General features: G+C 41.0%; 2 protein-coding genes across 4 annotated transcripts; both read left to right on the top strand.

The window, feature by feature from the left end:
- Nucleotides 1-1,278: 1,278 nt before the first annotated feature.
- Nucleotides 1,279-12,418, top strand: LOC141766600 (peroxisomal succinyl-coenzyme A thioesterase-like). 2 transcript variants are annotated; one of them, XM_074633568.1, is made up of 11 exons: nucleotides 1,279-1,309; nucleotides 3,742-3,943; nucleotides 4,120-4,219; nucleotides 4,306-4,496; nucleotides 5,168-5,337; nucleotides 7,505-7,624; nucleotides 8,482-8,564; nucleotides 8,725-8,818; nucleotides 9,796-9,876; nucleotides 10,410-10,554; nucleotides 10,673-12,418. In XM_074633568.1, the coding sequence occupies exons 2-11, from the start codon at nucleotides 3,748-3,750 to the stop codon at nucleotides 10,807-10,809; spliced, it is 1,317 nt and encodes a 438-aa protein (XP_074489669.1). In that variant the 5' UTR covers nucleotides 1,279-1,309; nucleotides 3,742-3,747; the 3' UTR covers nucleotides 10,810-12,418. The 2 variants fall into 2 exon arrangements, with proteins under 2 accessions (XP_074489669.1, XP_074489670.1); XM_074633569.1 differs by lacking the exon at nucleotides 7,505-7,624.
- A 2,902-nt stretch (nucleotides 12,419-15,320) lies between these two features.
- LOC141766601 (peroxisomal succinyl-coenzyme A thioesterase-like) lies at nucleotides 15,321-25,637 on the top strand. Of its 2 annotated transcripts, none has more exons than XM_074633572.1 (11): nucleotides 15,321-15,469; nucleotides 16,969-17,165; nucleotides 17,342-17,441; nucleotides 17,528-17,718; nucleotides 18,389-18,558; nucleotides 20,726-20,845; nucleotides 21,703-21,785; nucleotides 21,946-22,039; nucleotides 23,015-23,095; nucleotides 23,629-23,773; nucleotides 23,892-25,637. In XM_074633572.1, the coding sequence occupies exons 2-11, from the start codon at nucleotides 16,970-16,972 to the stop codon at nucleotides 24,026-24,028; spliced, it is 1,317 nt and encodes a 438-aa protein (XP_074489673.1). In that variant the 5' UTR covers nucleotides 15,321-15,469; nucleotide 16,969; the 3' UTR covers nucleotides 24,029-25,637. The 2 variants fall into 2 exon arrangements, with proteins under 2 accessions (XP_074489673.1, XP_074489671.1); XM_074633570.1 differs by having other exon boundaries at nucleotides 16,960-17,165.
- Nucleotides 25,638-27,272: the final 1,635 nt, after the last annotated feature.

The following is a 27,272-nucleotide window of genomic DNA, read 5'->3' as shown; positions in this document are numbered from 1 at the left end:
TTTGTATCGCGATGGGACGCAACGCTTCCCAACATTGGACGCTTGTTGGGCTGTCACTAGACACAGGCTGTCCCCACCTGATTGAACGAACGCTTTCCCTCCTTTGGCTGCTGCTCCCAGCTTTCAAACCAAAACCAGTATGGAGGCCCGTTTGGAAACTTTCTACTCTTATTTCATGAAAATAGTTCACCAAAATGTGTTTCTGAGAACATTTGAGGCGAGAAATAACCCATGCAGTTGCTGAATCTGTCTTTATTTTGGATCGACAACGTTTATTTGAAAAGATTCTCGGGAGTTTCGAAAGGCGGCGACTCGCGTCAGACCTCAACTTTATGCAAATGAGGAGCGGGCGTTGTGACGCTCCGTCTCTCGGATCGCGACGCCACGCTACCAGAATGCATTGCGCGGCTGCTTACATAGACAATGATTGGGGAGCGTGGAAAGCACGGAGCCTGTGGACACGTACCATGAGTGAACGATAAGAGCCGGCTCCCGTCCAAGAGCCGTTTTTTAAAAAAAAAATTATTAATTCAAGGCAGAATGATTGGACAATTTTCTCCGCGCCACGGGCACTCCATGCGGTGACTGTGACTGAATGTTGTGTTAATGACGTCCGTGCGACCAATCAGGTGATGACAGACAAGTAACATACCATCAAGCAGGGAGGGGCGGCGCACTGACGGTCTACAGGTACAGAGCAGGAGGGACAGGAGGAGAGAAAGAGAGAGAGAGGAGAGTGGTGCGCGAATAGCAGACAAGATAAGTGACAGTCGGAAACGAAGCATCATGTAAAATTATGATATTCTGGAAATTATTAAGTTTAGTATAATTATATTGAATAATTTAAGTGATATATGTGCACACATACTAATCATAGGTCAAAACAACTAAAGCTAAATTTGACTATAAAAGGCAGAAGTGGTAAAATGAAGAGCCGTTTGTGAGCCGAAAGAGCCGGCTCTTCTTGGTGAGCTGAGCCAAATGATCTGGATCACTAAAAAGAGCCGGAATTCCCATCAGTAGTAAACAGACCGTTTCGGTGACTCGAAGGCGCCACCTTGTGTCGGGACGCAGTGATGCTGCTGCGGAAGGAGATCATGGAGAAAGGAGGCGATAGGAGGTCCTCAGGCTGAACTTCAGACGGGAAATAAAGCTCGGCTGTCGGTAGGTGTGCTCTTGCAGAGTTTCAGTTACACAGATTCAGTCACAGCTTTTGTTTCAACACGAATTTAACACCGACAAACCCTGAAGACAACAAGACTCTGAGACTCTCTCTCTGCTCTCTCTCTGCTCTCTCTCTGCTCAGACAGTAAGTGCTTCATAGACTTCATACACGATACTTTTGCAGTTTTTTGGGGTTATAAAATGTTTGTGGACTTTGAGCTTATATATTACAGGTCCACAGAAGTCATAGATATATCTCAGCCGTCTGTCCACAGTAGAAGCAACGTGTCTGTAAGTCTCTGTAACATGAAGGAGTCTCCTCCAGCGGTTGAAGTGTTGAAGCTGCTGTAACGTTAATGTGACTGATGGAATGTAACTAGCTAACGTTAAGTAACGCATTCTAAATGTACTCAAGTACTCTCAGTGGTGGAGGAAGCAAGGTCTGATGTCGCACGTGTTTATGATAAAGCTGCATTTAAACAAGACAATATTAATATTTATTGAGTTTTGTTTGTGCATAAAACCAAAAGTACTGTGTATGTTAACTTTTTTTTTTTTTACAATCAGAAAGATATAAAAAAAAAACACAATAAAGAAAACAAACATGGTTACAAATGTCCATTATCAAAGAAGAGTGTTTACAAATCCAGTATCTTGTCATTTATACATCCGTTAGTCCACAATAAGCATTTTCCACTGTGTCATAAATCAACCATTTCTTCCGTTTACTAACAAAAACATTTTCTCTCACTCTAAGCTGCAAAGTCATTTTTTTTTCCAAAATATAAATCTCTCTTATAATTTCTAACCATTGTGCGATATAGGCAGGGTCTGAAATTAACTTTTTTCACCGCCTGCCATAGTGGCATAGTTTGTCTGCCACTCAGATATTTTATCTGCCACTTTTGAAATCTCTGAGCTAAATGGAGGAATAACATTTTAGATCTGATGTCTTTCAATGTTTGATATATTTTACATAAAAAACATTATATACACGGTAAATTACAGTGTTCAAATTACACCTTTGAGGGAGGGTACTGTACACAGTACTGTACTTTGTTATTGTCATCTATATGGGGTTATTTGCACAAAAACACACACTTAAAATGATTATTTTAATATTTGCTTTGATTAAAATCTTGGTAAGCTGCTTAGAGCTAGTGTTATGAAGTTAAACACGTCATAAATCTCTCTCTATTATCAATTTTATATTACTGTGAAAACATCTCCTACAAACAACTGGATTTATTCAAGTTTCTCACCAAAAACTAAATTTTACGAGATTACATTTGAACACATCATGATGTAATTAACGTTCACCCAATAGTAATTTTTCCTGAGCAGACTTTGAACGCCTCATAATAATAACTCAATGGCACCTATGAATGTAACTAACGTTAGCTAGCTCTCAGCTTTATATTTTCCGTCAGATTCTTAGTTCATCTTCTAGATGTTCTAAGCTGGTTGTAGTAGTCTGGTATATTTATAGTGTATTCTAATATATTATTTATATTGTGTATACTATAGATATTATCTCTGGTTTTGATGTGTATATTGAGTGTATATTTACTGTGCATTGTCTGGATAACCTGCTGCTGTAACACAAGAATTTCCCAATTTGGGGTCATTAAAGTACGTCTATCTATCTATATATCTATATATATATTTCTCTACTTTAGTCTTTTCTTTTCATGTCACTTGAAAAGAACAGTGTGGTATTGGTACTTTTACTAAAAGTGGCAGTAGGCAGTATATTTTTGGCATCATTGGGCAAAAACTTCATAATAACCTTTCAGCATATTGTAATTTAAGTGTTCTGAGAGAAAACTAGACTTCTGCACCTCCTCATGGCTCTCTTTTCAGGCTTTAAAAAAATATATATCTTGTATTAGAATACATTATAAATATACCAGACCACTACAACAAACTTAGAAAATATAAAATATGATCTAAGAATCTGACAGAAACTATAAAGCTGAGAGTTTTCTGTTAGACAGAGGAAATAGTTACACATGAAAAGGAAAATAAAGTGATAAAATGACAGAAAAGTACAGTACTTGAGTAAATTTACCGGTAGATAACTAACTTACATTCCACCACTGAGTACATACACTGTTGAGTAGTTTAATCTATAATCTCTATGTATCATACTTTTTAACTTCATAAATTGATATACCTATTCATTGTATTGTATGTAAAAATCATCTGCAGTGGTGAAATGTAACTATGTACATTTACTCAAGTACTGTATTTATGTGCATTTCTTTAGGTACTAGTATTTTTTTCTAAAATATCCATCTACGTGTAGATGGGCTTCAGAAAGGGATCTATTTGTGCTCTCTATAAAACGTTTACTGTATGTCAGTGCTAAAACCATGGTTTTAGGCATTTGAACAAACAAGTATATAATAGATAAATATAATAAATATGAAATGTTTCTGGTAAGCTGAATTCACCATCTTCCATTATTAGGAAACAAAAGTTTCCTTTCTTCCCTCCAGTGGTATCTGTCCAGTCCAACAGTTTTGCTTTCATTATTTTGTCACATCTGTCTCTGGTTGTTTTCTATCTGCTCAGTTCAGGATGGACAGGAAGCAGTGTTGTGTGAAGTTGTCGGTCGAGCCGTCCAGAGGGCTCATGGATGAGAAGTTTGTCGTCCTAGTCCAGAACGTCTTCCCTGGTTCCCAGCTGACCGTCTACGCCCTCTACCAGTGTGAAGGTGGATACAGCTGGGAGTCGTTCGCTCACTACACCGCCAACGCCACTGGGACTGTGAACGGTACGTGGTTCAATACCTAGACCTGGAAAATTAAAGAAAATTAATTTAGAAATGTTTGCAGATATCGTAAAGTTTGTGATTTACAGCAACACACATTTTGTTATAAAATTATGCAACTGTTTGGAAAGAATGAACATCAAAATTTGAAATAATTTTTCATGCCTTTTACCGTACAGTTTCAGAGGATCCCAGTCTGGGCGGGACATATTCTGGAGTTGAACCGATGGGTCTAATGTGGAGCCTCAGACCCGTTCCAGGCAGCAAACCTTGGCTCAGGTAAGCCAACAAGGATAGAGCTGTTCAGATGATACCAATCAATACCGAATCAGTATCAGAGTCAACTCTTTCCCATCATCCCTCAGGATGAGGAAGATGAACGTCCAGACTCCCATGGAGGTCAAAATCTCCGTGTACCAGGGTCACCAGACTGAGGGCTTCGTGGATCAGGTGCCGCTGGCCGGTGTGGTGGTGGAGCGCTGGTACATGGCGCCCGGCGTCCGCAGGATCCCGGTTACAGAGAACGGACTCACTGCGACCCTCTTCCTCCCCTCAGGTAGGACCAGAGGAAAAACTAGTCCGCCCACTACCGATTCACTTACCAGAGTGGACTAGACAGAAAAGAAACCCCAAAAAAGCCGATAAGCAAACAGTGAAAATAGCCCCAAGGCAAGAGCAGCTAATGGCCGACTGACGCTCTGCAGAGAAACAAATATTAATAATCTTAAAAACACTTTATTACCAAACATTAAAATACATACCGATTAAATGTTAAAACTAGGGCTGCCAAGTATTAAATACTCTTATCAACATGGGAGTGGACAAATATGCTGCTTTATGCAAATGTATGTTAACAACACAAAAAAATGACAAATATTGTCCAGAAACCCTCACAGGTACTGCATCTAGCATAAAACAATATGCTCAAATCATAACATGACAAACTGACAGGCAACAGCAGCTGTCAGTGTGTCTTCCCAGCTGGGAAGCAGGGCTGAAATACATGAACACCATGAATGTCACACACATTCAAACCCGACAGCATAAAACAATACACACAGACACCAGTCTTAAGCCGACCTGTTGATCCTGTCCTCTCGTCTTCTTTGCACGCCAACAGACAAGTGAAAAATGTTTCCATCAGATATATTCCTAGAGAAGATCAGATAAACAATATCATTGTTGTGTAAACTGAGAATTGTTTTTGGTGTTTTGACTCGTCTGAAGGACCGGGACCTTTCCCCGGCCTCCTGGACCTGTGGGGGGGTGCAGGGAAGTTGGTGGAGTACCGCTCAGCGCTGCTGGCTTCTCACGGCTTCGCCTCCCTGGCCCTCGACTACCTGACACCTAAAGTCACCATTGAAACTGGGAAGATGGTGGACAATGAGTACTTTGAGGTAAAACCTGATGAGTATCTAAATTACTGCTCAGTGCATCTGAAAACATACATGCTACTGTTTATTCACACAAAAGTATGTTGAACGATAGTACACATATTGAGTATTCAGTGCATTGTCTGCGATTTTGGCCGGATATCTGCCTTTAAAAGACAGACTATGTGTAACTTTAAATAATAAAATATAAATTGGTCTCCCAAAAATTTCTATCAAGACTGCAGAGGACATGGTGTGATCATGAAGTGCAACCTGCATCCTGTTAATAATCATTTATTTTGGCTGTGAGACAGAAAGAGTCACATTAAGTCAGGTTCATGTTAAGTTATGTGGGTTAAAAGTCTTTGCTGCAGACACCAGGATGTGTGTCTGTTATCTTTCTGTTTATGCGTCACTTAACACATAAAATCTGGTTCAGAAGTTCATTGACCTTTACAGATCAGAGACTAGTGTTGGCATTAAAGACAACAGGAGGAAGTGTCATTCAGAGTTTTTGTTAGTTTAACTTGATATTAAATTAATTTCCATAACACTATTATTATTGCTACATTTCTACTTTAATAATATTATAAATATGTAGCACCGGGCCTGACCCTCTAATAGGGATGTGACGGTGAGGAAATTTTCCCACCGGTTAATAAAGTCGTGACAACACCGGTGTTAGCGATTACAATGGACATTTTACAAGAAAAGATGACGGTCAATAGGTGTAGCGCGCTTACTTTGATCTTTAATGTCAGGTGGCTATGTGTCTGGCCTCTCCGGTCCAGCTTTCGCTGCGGAGCAGAAAAAGCCATGCTGTGATTTGGTACCAAAAAGTTGTAACATTTGGAGATTTCTGCATGAATTGCATTTTTCTTGGCGATTGGATGGCGAGCACTTCTGTTGTGTAAACTGCTCAGAAACCCCCTTATTGTCAATCTAGCTAGGAAAGCCATCCATTCTCTGAATGCTCTAGGTCTCTAGTCTGTGGCTGTAAAGTTTCATGAGGCTGTGATTATCCTAGAGGTCACCACAGGTCATTTTATACAGTGAGGTCAAGTTCCAAAACATGGTCTCACTACAATGAAATGGCTACTATGGGGACTAACATCATCACACATGAATACAGATGGGCTCATTGGATCCAAAAGAGTCTCAGCTTTACAGTGTTACCTAATTTATGTAATTCAAGACTTTTTAGGGACTCCAGTATGCAGAAATATTCAAATACACCATTTTAGTATAGGCGGAAATAACACATTTCTACTGTATTCAAAAGACTGAATGGTTTTTGCCCCAAATTGCATGTTATTATCATAAAGTGGGCACGTCTGTAAAGGGAGACTCATGGGTACCCATAGAACCCATTTTCATTCACATATCTTGAGGTCAGAGGTCAAGGGACCCCTTTGAAATTTGCCATGACAGTTTTTCCACGCCAAAATTTCGACTACCTTTGGACCTTCGCTCTAGCTCTACCAGAGCTCTAACTGAGCCTGCTACAATCAAAGATTAACCTCAATGGTGTAATATGTTCATAACTGTTTTCTAGTTTAACAGTTTGACACCAGGTTTCATTGGCTGGAAAGGTTTTTCATTTATCTCTAAATGCAGATCCACTGTTGGAGAGGAAAAACCCTTTTAATAGGAAAAAGGGAAATCTAAGGAAAATCATCACAGAAATGATCGTTCCTCCAGGACAGATGTGTGAATTATTATCTGAAGATTTAGATAAGACAAAGATAACATAACTGACTGTTTCTTAAAACGTGATTTCACAACTTTAGTCGCCTGACACTGAGAGGAAAGGTGAGAGTCAAAGATCACACCCAGATTACAGCAGCCTGTAAACTACCAAGACATAATGAGAGCTGGTTCATGGAAACGTGTTGCCAATTAAAAATATTTGAAGTTTGAGTTATTATAGATGTCACAAGGTTTATGTCATCTAACACTGAATACCAGATAAAAGGATGTAGACCGCAAGAAATGAAGAAAGACGTACAAAGCTTCATCCTCTACAATACAGAGTGCAATCTTGGTTTATATGCATGTTAATATAAAGTATGAAAATCCACACAAACTTAAACTTAAAATTTCTTTTCTGCCTGTATCACAAAATGTTCAAAGCCTGGCCTCTGTGATACAGCTGTAACAGTTTGTTTTCTGACATGTTTTCCTGCTGCAGACTGCCTACAGACTCCTGGAGCAGCATCCTCAGATCCTCAGCAGCAGGATCGCCATGATGGGTCTTTCCTTCGGCACCAGTGTCACCCTCAAAACAGCGGTTTACTCCAAAGTTGTAAAGGTAAGACGGCTAGCTGAAAGTTACTTCCATCATCTTGATACAGCTTGAGGCTGGCCCACGCTAAAAGATTTTTCAAATCTTAACAGATGTTGAAAATGTGAGACCACACAGATAACGACATGTTGTGTTAAATTGAACAGTTTTGAACCCATAGTGTGTGGAGAGCAACGATTTGGCCAAAACAGCACAAAACACACTAACAGATTCATTCATGAACAATGTTGCGGCCTCTCAAACTAACGAAGGCTCTGGAGAGAACGAAGCTAGAAAGGACGCCATGAGACAGTTATGTGAAAAGGAAACAATCTATTATCAGTCAGGAAAAAAATAAATGTCAGAATGCAACTAAGCAAACAAAGGGTTGGAGATCCCAGTTAAATGAACAAAAGAGGGGGAAGTCGCTGGGCCGGCCACGCAATGGGTTGTCGCACCCAGCTCATAACCCTAAACTGAAAAGGGAGTTTACTAAAAACTAAACTAACAGGGATCTCCAGCCCAAAAACAAAGTAACAAAGTAAATTCTGGGAAATATCATCATAGATCGAAAAAAAAAGGAAACAATGGAGACCCCTTAATCAGTGCCACGTTTCTGCTCAGTGTTCTGGCTGCTCATGAAGCTCTAAGTTGATAGTCAGATAATAATAATTGTTGTTTCCACATAAAGTTGTTTTATAAATTGCTCCTTTGTCATTTTGTGTAGTTTTGCTGTTCTGTGTCACTTTTTGGATCTTGCTTGTCCATTAAAATGATTTCAGGTTTCCGTCTCCACTGGTCATGTGTAAACCTCTGTGTGTGTGTGTGTGTGTGTGTGTGTGTGTGTGTGTGTGTGTGTGTGTGTGTGGTCTCTGGTCTCTCAGCTCAGGTGTATAGTGTGTATTAGTGGGAGTCATGTGCAGCCGATTGACGCAACTATGGAGCAAACATTTATTGCCTATAACCAGTAAGTTGATCTTCCTTCAGTTACTTTCATATTTTTGCTCTCTCCAGAGAATGAACCTTACATTTGAATGACCCCAAGACCTTTCCTTTAGCGCCACCCTCAGGACAAACTTTGATCTTTCTCTGAAGCATTTTTCAGTGTTTTTATGTTGTCCAATCAGAAACGTTGATAAGACTCGCTTCACCGAGGAGAATCACGTGATCTGGCGAGATCTGCTGCTGCCCATCCCCACTGACCCCTCACTCAAAGTGGACGTGAGTACCACCAGGCAGAATTTCTCTCTGCCTTTTCCTCTTTTTGGGATTATTTTATTTCGGACTTTTCACACACACACACACACACACACACACACACGCACACGCACACATACACACACATACACACACACACACACACACACACACACACACACACACACACAAACACACACACACACACACACACACACACACACACACACAAGATATGAAACACCCAGAACCCATACACAAAATGTCAAGCCCAAGTTCACACAATGTTGATTAAGCCTATTGCCACCAGGGAAAGCTCTCTGTATTTTGTAGTATACCGTAGTTGTGGTGTCTGTGGCGACTTTCCCTTGCTGGTGCGCCAGAAGTGATGCGTTTTATACCAACCGGCCAGAGCTAAAGGGGACAGGAAGGGGGAGACCATAGCGACGGAGCAGCAGCTAGGAATATGGCAATACTCCTAAATCCTAAGAAGCGCCCAACCAAAGTTTCGGGAGTGGATGCTCCAGATAAAAAAAAATAACTTGGCATTCAGAGGAAGGATTAAAGTTATTTTCCTTTTTTTTAATTTTATTTCCCTCTGGCCTTATTTGCAAGGGAAGACTTGAAGAGAGCGCTCCTGGAGGCGGGGGGAGATGTGGTGAGCTCACCTGCAGGCATATGTCATCAGCATGTCCACAGTGTTTGTGTATTTACTCTCACTGCCAGAGGGGGGAGACAAAAGTTCTGCACTGCAGATGGTTTGCATTATGTTGTATCTATGTGTTTAGAGACTAAACGGCGATGTGGATGAATTTATTTTATATTCTTTCGTTTTCAGCTGAGTCTACAACAAAGTGAAGTATCTGTGGCTAATCTTGCCTCTCTAGCTCTGAGTAATGCCTCAAAAATCCACAGATAAATGATTCCACAGGTGATATAGATATTCAAAGCTGCAGCCGGTGATAAAAGCTGAAACGCTGCTGCTGTTTGTCTCTGAGCAGGTGGGACGACTCAAGTGTCCTCTGTTGCTGGTTGTCGCTGAGGACGATCAGAACTGGCCCGCCCAGGAGTCTGCAATGGACGTGAGTTTACTGACATGACGACATCCTGTGTGAATAACAAGCTGGGTCCAGAGGTTTGAAGCTCCAGGATTAAACTTTACTGGTTGCTGAGAGGAAACTGAATCGTTACTGGAATATATTGAATTACAAAATGGCCATTATTAAATAAAAGATAAGTAAAGTTAATTAATTATATGAATAAATAGAGCACACAAAAAATTTCAGATGTCATTTTATTTTACAAACACAGCAAACATAAAGGGATATAACAAGGAATAGAGCAAAGTGGTGTAACAGTTTCTATTGTTGCAAACCAAACTATGTAGTGTTTTTACACACCTCTGCACACAAGAATCTCAACAAAATATATGTTGTTTTCACCAGGACCAAATGTTTTTTTGTGTTATTTTTTATGCTGGCATGTTATTGTGTTAGATCTCATGCAAAATAATGTATTGAATTTAGTGAAAAGCAACATTTTGCTCACAGACCTTTTAATGTCAGGAATTAAACATACAAATATGACAATAGGTTTTTTACTTCCTGTTTTCCAGATGAAGGAGATGATGAAGCAGGCGGGGAACAGCCACCTGCTGACTGTCCTGTCGTACCCGAACGCCGGTCACCTGATCGAACCTCCGTTCACACCGTTCGCCCGAGCCAGCACCTTCACAACTGTCGGCCCATCATCTCAGACGGGTAGGTTGACCCTCAGACCGGGAAGATTTATCTCTGAATGATTCAAAGTTAAGGTACCAAAATCAGGACTTGAGTTTGGAGGTGTGACGGCTGTTTCAGTTGCCTGTTGTCTTTGCAGTGGTGGTTCTGTGGGGCGGCGAAATGGTGGCACATTCTCACGCTCAAGAAGACGCCTGGAGGAAGATGCTGGTCTTTCTGAGGGAGCATCTGTACGGCGGCGCAAACCCTGGTGCAACTTCATTTTCCCACCTGTAACCAAGCCACAACTGATGAAGAGCTACAGACGTAAAAGTACCGTTCATTTTTCCCATAGATAATGTTATGTGACTCACGTTGACTACAGCTTTGATGGACATGAAATGTTCCTGGTTGAATCACTACAAAAGATGAATAACTGTGTTCACGTGTGTACGAGATAAAAACAATGTAATTCAGGCACCAAATGTAATGAAATGATTCAAACTTCCATATAGTTGATGTCCCCACAGTGTTGCATGATGGGAGAATACTGTTGAACCTGAATGTTGACTAGTCCAGTAAAAAACATCAGTGACCCTCGATCATTATTGAACCACAACGGTGAAACTGGGCTCTAAATACTGAGTTAGAATGTTTTACTTTGGGCCCTCTGCAGTCTAGTCTCAGTGGTCAGATTGAAGAGGTTTAAACTGATCATCAATAGTGCTAACCCCTAGACCAACCTTCTCTTTCTATTGTGAAGCTTCCGCCTTTGACTGGCTTCTTCTCTATGGCAACGGTGGCCGAGGATCATGGGTATTGTAGTATTTAGAGCTGTCTGCCAAACTGACGTACAAACAGGCGGCAGCCTTCGGATCTGAAAAGTGAAGCCGAAGCTGAAGTGCCTTAAACTTGCATTCTTCCTAATAGCCAGCAGGGGGCGACTCCTCTGGTTGCAAAGACAAATGTGATTGTATAGAAGTCTATGAGAAAATGAGCCTACCTCTCACTTGATTTATTACCTCAGGAAACATTGTAAACATGAGTTTATGGTCTCAGTTGCTAGTTTCAAGTCTTCTTCAATACAGCATGATGTTCATTTAGTAAATTATGGTCCCATTTAGAGTCAAATAGGCCATAAAGCAGGGGGTGCTTTAGGGCGTGGCTACTTTGTGATTGACAGGTCGCTATCACGGCGTTGTCCGGTCTGGGAGTTGTCTGTGTTTTCATCTTACAACTTTAACCCTTTCACGGTGTGTTTTCAGTTCATGAAAGTGGCGACGTCACGGTGACGACGTCCACTTCCAATATACAGTCTTTAAGTACATAACATGATTTATCAGAAACAAAGTTGAATGAATTAAAACTGGTGGTCATAACATAAACATAAGAGATCGTTACATCATCTGGGAGAGTCCCGTGTTTCTGTTAAATAACATTCAGGATACGCTAAAAGAAATGTGAATACAGAACCAGAACCAGCGGCTCCTCCGACACATCCAGTTCGAGACTTTAGACTGATGTTGGCCTATAAGGCATTGAAAGGAACTGCTCCTTCTTACCTTCAAGCTATGGACAAACTTTACACGCCCCAAAAATAACTTCACCTGTTTTTATGCAAGGTTGCAATTTTTGATGATATATTTGGACAAAAGCATCCAAAGATAATCAGCTTACAATGATAGAAAACAGAGAAAATCATTAAATCCTCACACTGGAGAAGCTGACACCAAAGAATAGTTGAGTGTTTTCAATTGATAAAATGACTTAACTGATTAATTAATTATCTAAATATAGATAGATTTTCTGTGGATCGACTCATAAATACAGAGATTCTTTCACAAAGCATTTTTTTGTTCTGTCCTAATGTACCATCATTACATTAATAAAATACAGAATGAATAAACATGTCTTTGAATCATCTGTCTGCAGTTAACAGATTTTCCACACATCAAATTCCTATTCATAATTTGAAAGCATGATAGTTTTATGTTTCGGTAAATGTTTTTACATAATGCCTCTAGCCACAGCTATCGCCGGCGCGGCGGCATGATGATGTTTTCGGGTTGTCCGTCCGTCCGTCCGGATCATTCTTGTGATGTCTCAGTAACGCCTGGAGGGAATTTCTTCAAATTTGGCACAAATGTCCACTTGGACTCAAGGATGACCTGATTAGAATTTGGTGGTCAAAGGTCACTGTGATCTCACAAAACACGTTATTGGCCATAACTCAAGAATTCCTACGCTAATTATGACAATTTCACACACATGTCCTAAAGGATCAAATGATGTAGTGATGACATTTTGGACAGATATGGATGTAAACTCCAAGAAACTTTTCATGTAAAGAAAAACTAAGCAAATATGCCTTTAAAGGCAAGGCAAGGCAGCGCCTTCACCACCTCCGACAGCTGAAGATATTCAGAGTCTCCCTGAGGATCCTTCAGTATTTCTACTCTGGAGCTGCAGAGAGCATCCTGACAGGAAGCATCACTGCCTGGTTTAGCAACAGCTCCGCGCAGGACAGGAGGGCTCTGCCGAACGCACTACTGGAACCACACTCCCCTCCCTGCAGGACTTGTACACCAGGAGGTGCAGAACCAGAGCCTGTAGGATTATGAAGGATCCTCACCACCCAAACAACAGACTGTTCCAGCTGCTGCGGTCAGGTAAGCGCCTCCGCAGCCACGCAGCCATGCAGCCACGCAGCCATGCAGGCACGCAGCCAAAACAGAGAGACTGAGAGAGTTTCTTTCCCCAGGCCATCTGGACTGTGAACTCTGAACTCACCAGGGCGCCAGCCAAGCGCCACACGCTGCCCCTCTTATCCACACACCTTCACACACACACCTTCACACACACACACACACACACACACACACACACACATTCATAGAGCTACATACAGAGAATACACATACACTTATTATACTATTCACACTTATATTTACTGTAAAAATAATACCTTTGTCCCTTTAATTTGTATTACATTTTAAATATATTTGTATAGTTGTTGTTTGCACAATCTTGTGCGCACTGCCACTTTGCATTTCACTGCTCACCCTGTATGAGTACGTGACATAACAACAATAAAACTCTTGAATCTTGAATGTTGAAACTTTTATCATAGTGGCAGCAATGTACTGCTGGAGCTCATAAACTCAACACAAACTAAACTGACATAACTGTATCAAAACTTTGTATTTTCCCTTTATGAAGTAGCAGATTACACCGCCCTCTCCTGGAAATGTCCTGGAAAATGATTGGGAAATTACCAATCTGGAACCAATCGGCTATCGGTCTGACGATGATTTAGCCTCTGATGTCAACGGTCAATATTTCGGGGGTTCCGGTGTAGTCAGCGGATATCAGGGCCAAGACTTCCTCTTCCGTGCACTGCTCATTGTTTACAGTCCGATTAGCAACTTGAGACATGAGATTGCAGTTTACAAGCTAACTGTAAACCACTAAAAAGCTAAATCATCATCAGATGATAGACGATGGGTTCAGAGATTGCATTCCAGCCAATGCTTTCCACCTCATTTGCTCTCAACATGGACTGTTTACCTGCATTCAACCAAAGCCTGATCAAACCTGATTGGTCAATACTCCTCAGACTATACAGAGAAACCAGAACGCTTATAATACCAAAATCTTCAGATATCAGTTTATAGTGATTATGAAATGACTTGACCTGTTAAATAAAGTCTTGCCTAAATAGGTTTTCAGAGCTTTTAAACAGTAACTTCACCCAAGAAGAATGAATAATAATAATAACAATAACAACTGTATTCATAATTAATAATCCCACTTGCACTTCACACGTATACGACAGAAAAGAGGTGAGTGCACCAATACTTTTCTTCCATACAAGATCCAAGTGTGTGTAAAATAGGCGTTGGTGTAATGGATACCAAACTTGTGACCTTAGTGATGCTGAGTGAATGAACCCTTTAGATGATGGTTCTATGAATGTCATTTACAATCTCCACAGGTTGTCCGGTAAGAACATGAATATGATGATGATGTATCAATTAGTCCAGGTCACACACACTCTCTTTGAGATACCACTCATTTATTGATTGAAGATGGTTTTTAAATCCTTTTATGAATAGTGTGGATAGTGGTTACTAAATACAGAAAATAAAATACAAAAACATGAGCAGGTATTAGTAACATGAAATAATAATAAACAAACAGTATTGTATGAAATACAATGCAAGCTAAACAGTTTAAACAGGAGTAAAAGGAGGAGAACACAGCCTTCTTAACTATAAGGGAGCGTCAACAAATAGCAGACTCAGACTCTCAGGCAGTACAATGAGCAGAGTGCACACAGAGGGTGATATGAGTAATTGTGATGTTGACACATAAACACACAACTTCTCATTCAAACTATTATAGAAACACAAGCATGAGCATTATAACATGATACATGTGACTTTATAATTATTATAGCGATGCAGATACTAAACAATAGACAACTATAACAAATACTCACATTCTCATGGACGCACAGGAAAGACCATATCAATAAATAAAGATAAAAGAGTCCAGAAAAGTGCAACACTGATGCTGAGCTGAGTTGGAGGACAAATGAGGATTGTGATCTGCGCAGAAGGTGATTGGAATAACAGCACTTTCTGATCATGTGAAGACCATGCGCCAAGCCACAGACTATTGGTCCGTGCATGTGATCAATGCATGGGCTGGTGAGGGGATGCTTTTTGGTTAAACTGCTGCACCTTCTGAACAGTGTGCGTTGACTAAATCTGGACTCGACGGTGGCATTTTGTGTCCAGAAAGAGTGATGTTGCTGTGGGAGGAGACTGAAGCTCCAGCCTGTGAAGCTGAACTTCAGGTTAAATAAAAATCAGCGGTCAATCAGTGGCTTATACACACCAAACCTGAAGAAGAAGGCTGTGAGGTCTGCATCTGTTCTCAATCTGCTTGTACAGTAAGTGTTTACAATTTAAGGAATAAATAAGCATTTAAGGGAAGCTGGGGCATAACATTAAGTCTTTTAAGGGACTTTGAGTTAAAATTCAGGCCGTTGTACAGAAATTCACATGTATATATTTAGCTGTTTTTAGATGTTTGTCTTCAAAATTGGATACCTGCTCTTTAGTATTGGAAAGGAGTTCAAGTCAAGTCCATTTTTATCTATACAGTCCAATATCGCAAATTTGCCTCAAGGGAATTTACAATCTGTACAGCATACGAAACCCTCTATCTTTAGACCTTCGATTTGGATAAGAAAAACTCCAACCAAAAAACCCTTTAACAAAGACAAATAAATTCCTTTTTGCAGATATTGAGGATATGCACAGTTAACAAATAAAAAAATATATTGAGTTTTGAACAAACTGGATGAACTAGAGCTGATGTGTGCTCATCATGTAATAAGTAACTTGATGAGTTTATAGATTAATATGCGTGGTTAATGAATACTACTCTAGGACATTTTGTGCCCAGTTAAGAACTGGCACTTAACACTGGTAACTGAGGTAGGCAGATATAAAGGTATTCCTGACGAACATTTTTTTTTTGCTTTTGTGTTGTCGAGAATGAATTTGATGTTATGCCCCATTTTTCCGAATACAATGACTTGAGGAATCATCTGTTTGAGAAGGTTCAGTTGAAGAACTCTCATCATCGTGTTAACAAGAGAGGACCATGATTCAGAGCAAGCTTGACAAACTCAAGCTGTCTTTAGGAACCATTCACAGAGTAGAGTCTGATCAGTTTATCCATCCATCCATCCATCCATCCACCCCTCCATCATCCATCCATCCATCCATCCATCCATCCATCCATCCATCCATCCATCCATCCATCCATCCATCCATCCATCCATCCATCCATCCATCCATCCATCCATCCATCCATCCATCCATCCATCCACAAGCTGCTTGGAGATGGTCTTATAGCCTTTACCTTTAACATGCTTGTCTATAATTTTCTTTCTAATCTCCTGAGACAACTCTCTCCTTAGCTTTCTGTGGTCCATGTTCAGTGTGGTACACACCATGACACCAAACAGCACAGTGACTACTTTTCACCCTTTAAATAGGCAGGCTGACTGATTACAAGTTTGAAGATACCTGTGATGCTATTTACAGGACACACCTTAGTTTAATATTTCCCTGTGGTCAAATTATTTTCAATCTTTTCTAGGGGTACCATCATTTTTGTCCAGGCCAGTTTCATTTGTTTGTTTTTTAAAATGATTCTGTTGAACCACAATTCAAAAACAATAGCTGATTTTCATTAGTTAATTTTCAGTGAATTTTTATTTATTATTACTTTTGTCAGTTTCAAGTTACTTTAGTGACCATTGTGGGTTTTTCTTTCTTTAACGGAAGGGTACCAACATTTTTGTCCACGTCTGTATATACAGTATATGGGGCAGCAACTTGGTCCCACACAGTTTATGTATATGTTCAGTTGAATCAGGATGGACAGGAAGCAGGGTTGTGTGAAGTTGTCGGTCGAGCCGTCCAGAGGGCTCATGGATGAGAAGTTTATCGTCCTGGTCCAGAACGTCTTCCCTGGTTCCCAGCTGACCATCTACGCCCTCTACCAGTGTGATGATGGACACAGCTGGGAGGCGTTCGCTCACTACACCGCCAACACCACCGGGACTGTGAACGGTACGTGGTTCAATACCTAGACCTGGAAAATTAAAGAAAATTATTTTAGAAATGTTTTCAGTCATCTTAAAGTTTGTTATTTACAGCAAAACACATTTCGTTATAAAAATAAGCAGCTTTTTGGAAAAAATGAACATCAAAATTTGAAATAATTTTTCATGCCTTTTACCGTACAGTTTCAGAGGATCTCAGTCTGGGCGGGACATATTCTGGAGTTGAACCGATGGGTCTAATGTGGAGCCTCAGACCCGTTCCAGGCAGCAAACCTTGGCTCAGGTAGACCGACAAGGATAGAGCTGTTCAGATGATACCAATCAATACCGAATCAGTGTCAGAGTCAACTCTTTCCCATCATCCCTCAGGATGAGGAAGATGAACGTCCAGACTCCCATGGAGGTCAAAATCTCGGTGTACCAGGGTCACCAGACTGAGGGCTTCGTGGATCAGGTACCGCTGGCCGGTGTGGTGGTGGAGCGCTGGTACATGGCGCCCGGCGTCCGCAGGATCCCGGTTACAGAGAACGGACTCACTGCGACCCTCTTCCTCCCCTCAGGTAGGACCAGAGGAAAAACTAGTCTGCCCACTACTGGCTCACTTGCCAGAGTGGACTAGACAGAAAAGAAACCCCAAAAAAGCCCATAAGCAAACAGTGAAAATAGCCCCAAGGCAAGAGCAGCTAATGGCCGACTGACGCTCTGCAGAGAAACAAATATTAATAATCTTAAAAACACTTTATTACCAAACATTAAAATACATACCGATTAAATGTTAAAACTAGGGCTGCCAAGTATTAAATACTCTTATCAACATGGGAGTGGACAAATATGCTGCTTTATGCAAATGTATGTTAACAACACAAAAAAATGACAAATATTGTCCAGAAACCCTCACAGGTACTGCATCTAGCATAAAACATATGCTCAAATCATAACATGACAAACTGACAGGCAACAACAGCTGTCAGTGTGTCTTCCCAGCTGGGAAGCAGGGCTGAAATACATGAACACCATGAATGTCACACACATTCAAACCCGACAGCATAAAACAATACACACAGACACCAGTCTTAAGCCGACCAGTTGATCCTGTCCTCTCGTCTTCTTTGCACGCCAACAGACAAGTGAAAAATGTTTCCATCAGATATATTCCTAGAGAAGATCAGATAAACAATATCATTGTTGTGTAAACTGAGAATTGTTTTTGGTGTTTTGACTCGTCTGAAGGACCGGGACCTTTCCCCGGCCTCCTGGACCTGTGGGGGGGTGCAGGGAAGTTGGTGGAGTACCGCTCAGCGCTGCTGGCTTCTCACGGCTTCGCCTCCCTGGCCCTCGACTACCTGACACCTAAAGTCACCATTGAAACTGGGAAGATGGTGGACAATGAGTACTTTGAGGTAAAACCTGATGAGTATCTAAATTACTGCTCAGTGCATCTGAAAACATACATGCTACTGTTTATTCACACAAAAGTATGTTGAACGATAGTACACATATTGAGTATTCAGTGCATTGTCTGCGATTTTGGCCGGATATCTGCCTTTAAAAGACAGACTAAGTGTAACTTTAAATAATAAAATATAAATTGCTCTCCCAAAAATTTCTATCAAGACTACAGAGGACATGGTGTGATCATGAAGTGCAACCTGCATCCTGTTAATAATCATTTATTTTGGCTGTGAGACAGAAAGAGTCACATTAAGTCAGGTTCATGTTAAGTTATGTGGGTTAAAAGTCTTTGCTGCAGACACCAGGATGTGTGTCTGTTATCTTTCTGTTTATGCGTCACTTAACACATAAAATCTGGTTCAGAAGTTCATTGACCTTTACAGATCAGAGACTAGTGTTGGCATTAAAGACAACAGGAGGAAGTGTCATTCAGAGTTTTTGTTAGTTTAACTTGATATTAAATTAATTTCCATAACACTATTATTATTGCTACATTTCTACTTTAATAATATTATAAATATGTAGCACCGGGCCTGACCCTCTAATAGGGATGTGACGGTGAGGAAATTTTCCCACCGGTTAATAAAGTCGTGACAACACCGGTGTTAGCGATTACAATGGACATTTTACAAGAAAAGATGACGGTCAATAGGTGTAGCGCGCTTACTTTGATCTTTAATGTCAGGTGGCTATGTGTCTGGCCTCTCCGGTCCAGCTTTCGCTGCGGAGCAGAAAAAGCCATGCTGTGATTTGGTACCAAAAAGTTGTAACATTTGGAGATTTCTGCATGAATTGCATTTTTCTTGGCGATTGGATGGCGAGCACTTCTGTTGTGTAAACTGCTCAGAAACCCCCTTATTGTCAATCTAGCTAGGAAAGCCATCCATTCTCTGAATGCTCTAGGTCTCTAGTCTGTGGCTGTAAAGTTTCATGAGGCTGTGATTATCCTAGAGGTCACCACAGGTCATTTTATACAGTGAGGTCAAGTTCCAAAACATGGTCTCACTACAATGAAATGGCTACTATGGGGACTAACATCATCACACATGAATACAGATGGGCTCATTGGATCCAAAAGAGTCTCAGCTTTACAGTGTTACCTAATTTATGTAATTCAAGACTTTTTAGGGACCCCAGTATGCAGAAATATTCAAATACACCATTTTAGTATAGGCGGAAATAACACATTTCTACTGTATTCAAAAGACTGAATGGTTTTTGCCCCAAATTGCATGTTATTATCATAAAGTGGGCACGTCTGTAAAGGGAGACTCATGGGTACCCATAGAACCCATTTTCATTTACATATCTTGAGGTCAGAGGTCAAGGGACCCCTTTGAAATTTGCCATGACAGTTTTTCCACGCCAAAATTTCGACTACCTTTGGACCTTCGCTCTAGCTCTACCAGGGCTCTAACTGAGCCTGCTACAATCAAAGATTAACCTCAATGGTGTAATATGTTCATAACTGTTTTCTAGTTTAACAGTTTGACACCAGGTTTCATTGGCTGGAAAGGTTTTTCATTTATCTCTAAATGCAGATCCACTGTTGGAGAGGAAAAACCCTTTTAATAGGAAAAAGGGAAATCTAAGGAAAATCATCACAGAAATGATCGTTCCTCCAGGACAGATGTGTGAATTATTATCTGAAGATTTAGATAAGACAAAGATAACATAACTGACTGTTTCTTAAAACGTGATTTCACAACTTTAGTCGCCTGACACTGAGAGGAAAGGTGAGAGTCAAAGATCACACCCAGATTACAGCAGCCTGTAAACTACCAAGACATAATGAGAGCTGGTTCATGGAAACGTGTTGCCAATTAAAAATATTTGAAGTTTGAGTTATTATAGATGTCACAAGGTTTATGTCATCTAACACTGAATACCAGATAAAAGGATGTAGACCGCAAGAAATGAAGAAAGACGTACAAAGCTTCATCCTCTACAATACAGAGTGCAATCTTGGTTTATATGCATGTTAATATAAAGTATGAAAATCCACACAAACTTAAACTTAAAATTTCTTTTCTGCCTGTATCACAAAATGTTCAAAGCCTGGCCTCTGTGATACAGCTGTAACAGTTTGTTTTCTGACATGTTTTCCTGCTGCAGACTGCCTACAGACTCCTGGAGCAGCATCCTCAGATCCTCAGCAGCAGGATCGCCATGATGGGTCTTTCCTTCGGCACCAGTGTCACCCTCAAAACAGCGGTTTACTCCAAAGTTGTAAAGGTAAGACGGCTAGCTGAAAGTTACTTCCATCATCTTGATACAGCTTGAGGCTGGCCCACGCTAAAAGATTTTTCAAATCTTAACAGATGTTGAAAATGTGAGACCACACAGATAACGACATGTTGTGTTAAATTGAACAGTTTTGAACCCATAGTGTGTGGAGAGCAACGATTTGGCCAAAACAGCACAAAACACACTAACAGATTCATTCATGAACAATGTTGCGGCCTCTCAAACTAACGAAGGCTCTGGAGAGAACGAAGCTAGAAAGGACGCCATGAGACAGTTATGTGAAAAGGAAACAATCTATTATCAGTCAGGAAAAAAATAAATGTCAGAATGCAACTAAGCAAACAAAGGGTTGGAGATCCCAGTTAAATGAACAAAAGAGGGGGAAGTCGCTGGGCCGGCCACGCAATGGGTTGTCGCACCCAGCTCATAACCCTAAACTGAAAAGGGAGTTTACTAAAAACTAAACTAACAGGGATCTCCAGCCCAAAAACAAAGTAACAAAGTAAATTCTGGGAAATATCATCATAGATCGAAAAAAAAAGGAAACAATGGAGACCCCTTAATCAGTGCCACGTTTCTGCTCAGTGTTCTGGCTGCTCATGAAGCTCTAAGTTGATAGTCAGATAATAATAATTGTTGTTTCCACATAAAGTTGTTTTATAAATTGCTCCTTTGTCATTTTGTGTAGTTTTGCTGTTCTGTGTCACTTTTTGGATCTTGCTTGTCCATTAAAATGATTTCAGGTTTCCGTCTCCACTGGTCATGTGTAAACCTCTGTGTGTGTGTGTGTGTGTGTGTGTGTGTGTGTGTGTGTGTGTGTGTGTGTGTGGTCTCTGGTCTCTCAGCTCAGGTGTATAGTGTGTATTAGTGGGAGTCATGTGCAGCCGATTGACGCAACTATGGAGCAAACATTTATTGCCTATAACCAGTAAGTTGATCTTCCTTCAGTTACTTTCATATTTTTGCTCTCTCCAGAGAATGAACCTTACATTTGAATGACCCCAAGACCTTTCCTTTAGCGCCACCCTCAGGACAAACTTTGATCTTTCTCTGAAGCATTTTTCAGTGTTTTTATGTTGTCCAATCAGAAACGTTGATAAGACTCGCTTCACCGAGGAGAATCACGTGATCTGGCGAGATCTGCTGCTGCCCATCCCCACTGACCCCTCACTCAAAGTGGACGTGAGTACCACCAGGCAGAATTTCTCTCTGCCTTTTCCTCTTTTTGGGATTATTTTATTTCGGACTTTTCACACACACACACACACACACACACACACACGCACACGCACACATACACACACATACACACACACACACACACACACACACACACACACACACACAAACACACACACACACACACACACACACACACACACACACAAGATATGAAACACCCAGAACCCATACACAAAATGTCAAGCCCAAGTTCACACAATGTTGATTAAGCCTATTGCCACCAGGGAAAGCTCTCTGTATTTTGTAGTATACCGTAGTTGTGGTGTCTGTGGCGACTTTCCCTTGCTGGTGCGCCAGAAGTGATGCGTTTTATACCAACCGGCCAGAGCTAAAGGGGACAGGAAGGGGGAGACCATAGCGACGGAGCAGCAGCTAGGAATATGGCAATACTCCTAAATCCTAAGAAGCGCCCAACCAAAGTTTCGGGAGTGGATGCTCCAGATAAAAAAAAATAACTTGGCATTCAGAGGAAGGATTAAAGTTATTTTCCTTTTTTTTAATTTTATTTCCCTCTGGCTTTATTTGCAAGGGAAGACTTGAAGAGAGCGCTCCTGGAGGCGGGGGGAGATGTGGTGAGCTCACCTGCAGGCATATGTCATCAGCATGTCCACAGTGTTTGTGTATTTACTCTCACTGCCAGAGGGGGGAGACAAAAGTTCTGCACTGCAGATGGTTTGCATTATGTTGTATCTATGTGTTTAGAGACTAAACGGCGATGTGGATGAATTTATTTTATATTCTTTCGTTTTCAGCTGAGTCTACAACAAAGTGAAGTATCTGTGGCTAATCTTGCCTCTCTAGCTCTGAGTAATGCCTCAAAAATCCACAGATAAATGATTCCACAGGTGATATAGATATTCAAAGCTGCAGCCGGTGATAAAAGCTGAAACGCTGCTGCTGTTTGTCTCTGAGCAGGTGGGACGACTCAAGTGTCCTCTGTTGCTGGTTGTCGCTGAGGACGATCAGAACTGGCCCGCCCAGGAGTCTGCAATGGACGTGAGTTTACTGACATGACGACATCCTGTGTGAATAACAAGCTGGGTCCAGAGGTTTGAAGCTCCAGGATTAAACTTTACTGGTTGCTGAGAGGAAACTGAATCGTTACTGGAATATATTGAATTACAAAATGGCCATTATTAAATAAAAGATAAGTAAAGTTAATTAATTATATGAATAAATAGAGCACACAAAAAATTTCAGATGTCATTTTATTTTACAAACACAGCAAACATAAAGGGATATAACAAGGAATAGAGCAAAGTGGTGTAACAGTTTCTATTGTTGCAAACCAAACTATGTAGTGTTTTTACACACCTCTGCACACAAGAATCTCAACAAAATATATGTTGTTTTCACCAGGACCAAATGTTTTTTTGTGTTATTTTTTATGCTGGCATGTTATTGTGTTAGATCTCATGCAAAATAATGTATTGAATTTAGTGAAAAGCAACATTTTGCTCACAGACCTTTTAATGTCAGGAATTAAACATACAAATATGACAATAGGTTTTTTACTTCCTGTTTTCCAGATGAAGGAGATGATGAAGCAGGCGGGGAACAGCCACCTGCTGACTGTCCTGTCGTACCCGAACGCCGGTCACCTGATCGAACCTCCGTTCACACCGTTCGCCCGAGCCAGCACCTTCACAACTGTCGGCCCATCATCTCAGACGGGTAGGTTGACCCTCAGACCGGGAAGATTTATCTCTGAATGATTCAAAGTTAAGGTACCAAAATCAGGACTTGAGTTTGGAGGTGTGACGGCTGTTTCAGTTGCCTGTTGTCTTTGCAGTGGTGGTTCTGTGGGGCGGCGAAATGGTGGCACATTCTCACGCTCAAGAAGACGCCTGGAGGAAGATGCTGGTCTTTCTGAGGGAGCATCTGTACGGCGGCGCAAACCCTGGTGCAACTTCATTTTCCCACCTGTAACCAAGCCACAACTGATGAAGAGCTACAGACGTAAAAGTACCGTTCATTTTTCCCATAGATAATGTTATGTGACTCACGTTGACTACAGCTTTGATGGACATGAAATGTTCCTGGTTGAATCACTACAAAAGATGAATAACTGTGTTCACGTGTGTACGAGATAAAAACAATGTAATTCAGGCACCAAATGTAATGAAATGATTCAAACTTCCATATAGTTGATGTCCCCACAGTGTTGCATGATGGGAGAATACTGTTGAACCTGAATGTTGACTAGTCCAGTAAAAAACATCAGTGACCCTCGATCATTATTGAACCACAACGGTGAAACTGGGCTCTAAATACTGAGTTAGAATGTTTTACTTTGGGCCCTCTGCAGTCTAGTCTCAGTGGTCAGATTGAAGAGGTTTAAACTGATCATCAATAGTGCTAACCCCTAGACCAACCTTCTCTTTCTATTGTGAAGCTTCCGCCTTTGACTGGCTTCTTCTCTATGGCAACGGTGGCCGAGGATCATGGGTATTGTAGTATTTAGAGCTGTCTGCCAAACTGACGTACAAACAGGCGGCAGCCTTCGGATCTGAAAAGTGAAGCCGAAGCTGAAGTGCCTTAAACTTGCATTCTTCCTAATAGCCAGCAGGGGGCGACTCCTCTGGTTGCAAAGACAAATGTGATTGTATAGAAGTCTATGAGAAAATGAGCCTACCTCTCACTTGATTTATTACCTCAGGAAACATTGTAAACATGAGTTTATGGTCTCAGTTGCTAGTTTCAAGTCTTCTTCAATACAGCATGATGTTCATTTAGTAAATTATGGTCCCATTTAGAGTCAAATAGGCCATAAAGCAGGGGGTGCTTTAGGGCGTGGCTACTTTGTGATTGACAGGTCGCTATCACGGCGTTGTCCGGTCTGGGAGTTGTCTGTGTTTTCATCTTACAACTTTAACCCTTTCACGGTGTGTTTTCAGTTCATGAAAGTGGCGACGTCACGGTGACGACGTCCACTTCCAATATACAGTCTTTAAGTACATAACATGATTTATCAGAAACAAAGTTGAATGAATTAAAACTGTTGGTCATAACATAAACATAAGAGATCGTTACATCATCTGGGAGAGTCCCGTGTTTCTGTTAAATAACATTCAGGATACGCTAAAAGAAATGTGAATACAGAACCAGAACCAGCGGCTCCTCCGACACATCCAGTTCGAGACTTTAGACTGATGTTGGCCTATAAGGCATTGAAAGGAACTGCTCCTTCTTACCTTCAAGCTATGGACAAACTTTACACGCCCCAAAAATAACTTCACCTGTTTTTATGCAAGGTTGCAATTTTTGATGATATATTTGGACAAAAGCATCCAAAGATAATCAGCTTACAATGATAGAAAACAGAGAAAATCATTAAATCCTCACACTGGAGAAGCTGACACCAAAGAATAGTTGAGTGTTTTCAATTGATAAAATGACTTAACTGATTAATTAATTATCTAAATATAGATAGATTTTCTGTGGATCGACTCATAAATACAGAGATTCTTTCACAAAGCATTTTTTTGTTCTGTCCTAATGTACCATCATTACATTAATAAAATACAGAATGAATAAACATGTCTTTGAATCATCTGTCTGCAGTTAACAGATTTTCCACACATCAAATTCCTATTCATAATTTGAAAGCATGATAGTTTTATGTTTCGGTAAATGTTTTTACATAATGCCTCTAGCCACAGCTATCGCCGGCGCGGCGGCATGATGATGTTTTCGGGTTGTCCGTCCGTCCGTCCGGATCATTCTTGTGATGTCTCAGTAACGCCTGGAGGGAATTTCTTCAAATTTGGCACAAATGTCCACTTGGACTCAAGGATGACCTGATTAGAATTTGGTGGTCAAAGGTCACTGTGATCTCACAAAACACGTTATTGGCCATAACTCAAGAATTCCTACGCTAATTATGACAATTTCACACACATGTCCTAAAGGATCAAATGATGTAGTGATGACATTTTGGACAGATATGGATGTAAACTCCAAGAAACTTTTCATGTAAAGAAAAACTAAGCAAATATGCCTTTAAAGGCAAGGCAAGGCAGCGCCTTCACCACCTCCGACAGCTGAAGATATTCAGAGTCTCCCTGAGGATCCTTCAGTATTTCTACTCTGGAGCTGCAGAGAGCATCCTGACAGGAAGCATCACTGCCTGGTTTAGCAACAGCTCCGCGCAGGACAGGAGGGCTCTGCCGAACGCACTACTGGAACCACACTCCCCTCCCTGCAGGACTTGTACACCAGGAGGTGCAGAACCAGAGCCTGTAGGATTATGAAGGATCCTCACCACCCAAACAACAGACTGTTCCAGCTGCTGCGGTCAGGTAAGCGCCTCCGCAGCCACGCAGCCATGCAGCCACGCAGCCATGCAGGCACGCAGCCAAAACAGAGAGACTGAGAGAGTTTCTTTCCCCAGGCCATCTGGACTGTGAACTCTGAACTCACCAGGGCGCCAGCCAAGCGCCACACGCTGCCCCTCTTATCCACACACCTTCACACACACACCTTCACACACACACACACACACACACACACACACACACATTCATAGAGCTACATACAGAGAATACACATACACTTATTATACTATTCACACTTATATTTACTGTAAAAATAATACCTTTGTCCCTTTAATTTGTATTACATTTTAAATATATTTGTATAGTTGTTGTTTGCACAATCTTGTGCGCACTGCCACTTTGCATTTCACTGCTCACCCTGTATGAGTACGTGACATAACAACAATAAAACTCTTGAATCTTGAATGTTGAAACTTTTATCATAGTGGCAGCAATGTACTGCTGGAGCTCATAAACTCAACACAAACTAAACTGACATAACTGTATCAAAACTTTGTATTTTCCCTTTATGAAGTAGCAGATTACACCGCCCTCTCCTGGAAATGTCCTGGAAAATGATTGGGAAATTACCAATCTGGAACCAATCGGCTATCGGTCTGACGATGATTTAGCCTCTGATGTCAACGGTCAATATTTCGGGGGTTCCGGTGTAGTCAGCGGATATCAGGGCCAAGACTTCCTCTTCCGTGCACTGCTCATTGTTTACAGTCCGATTAGCAACTTGAGACATGAGATTGCAGTTTACAAGCTAACTGTAAACCACTAAAAAGCTAAATCATCATCAGATGATAGACGATGGGTTCAGAGATTGCATTCCAGCCAATGCTTTCCACCTC

This window comes from Sebastes fasciatus, chromosome 4 (genome assembly GCF_043250625.1).
Source record: "Sebastes fasciatus isolate fSebFas1 chromosome 4, fSebFas1.pri, whole genome shotgun sequence".
Lineage (NCBI taxonomy): Eukaryota > Metazoa > Chordata > Actinopteri > Perciformes > Sebastidae > Sebastes > Sebastes fasciatus.
This window is presented reverse-complemented; position numbering and strand designations above follow the sequence as displayed.

Bases quoted from the DNA above. Each gene is read 5' to 3' on its own strand.
- LOC141766600 (XM_074633568.1), top strand. From the start codon at position 3,748: ATGGACAGGAAGCAGTGTTGTGTGAAGTTGTCGGTCGAGCCGTCCAGA. The intron at 5,338-7,504 runs GTAAAACCTGAT...TTCCTGCTGCAG, and splicing joins TGGACAATGAGTACTTTGAG to ACTGCCTACAGACTCCTGGA. The intron at 8,565-8,724 runs GTAAGTTGATCT...TTGTCCAATCAG, and splicing joins ACATTTATTGCCTATAACCA to AAACGTTGATAAGACTCGCT.
- LOC141766601 (XM_074633572.1), top strand. From the start codon at position 16,970: ATGGACAGGAAGCAGGGTTGTGTGAAGTTGTCGGTCGAGCCGTCCAGA. The intron at 17,719-18,388 runs GTAGGACCAGAG...ACTCGTCTGAAG, and splicing joins GACCCTCTTCCTCCCCTCAG to GACCGGGACCTTTCCCCGGC. The intron at 23,096-23,628 runs GTGAGTTTACTG...CCTGTTTTCCAG, and splicing joins CCCAGGAGTCTGCAATGGAC to ATGAAGGAGATGATGAAGCA.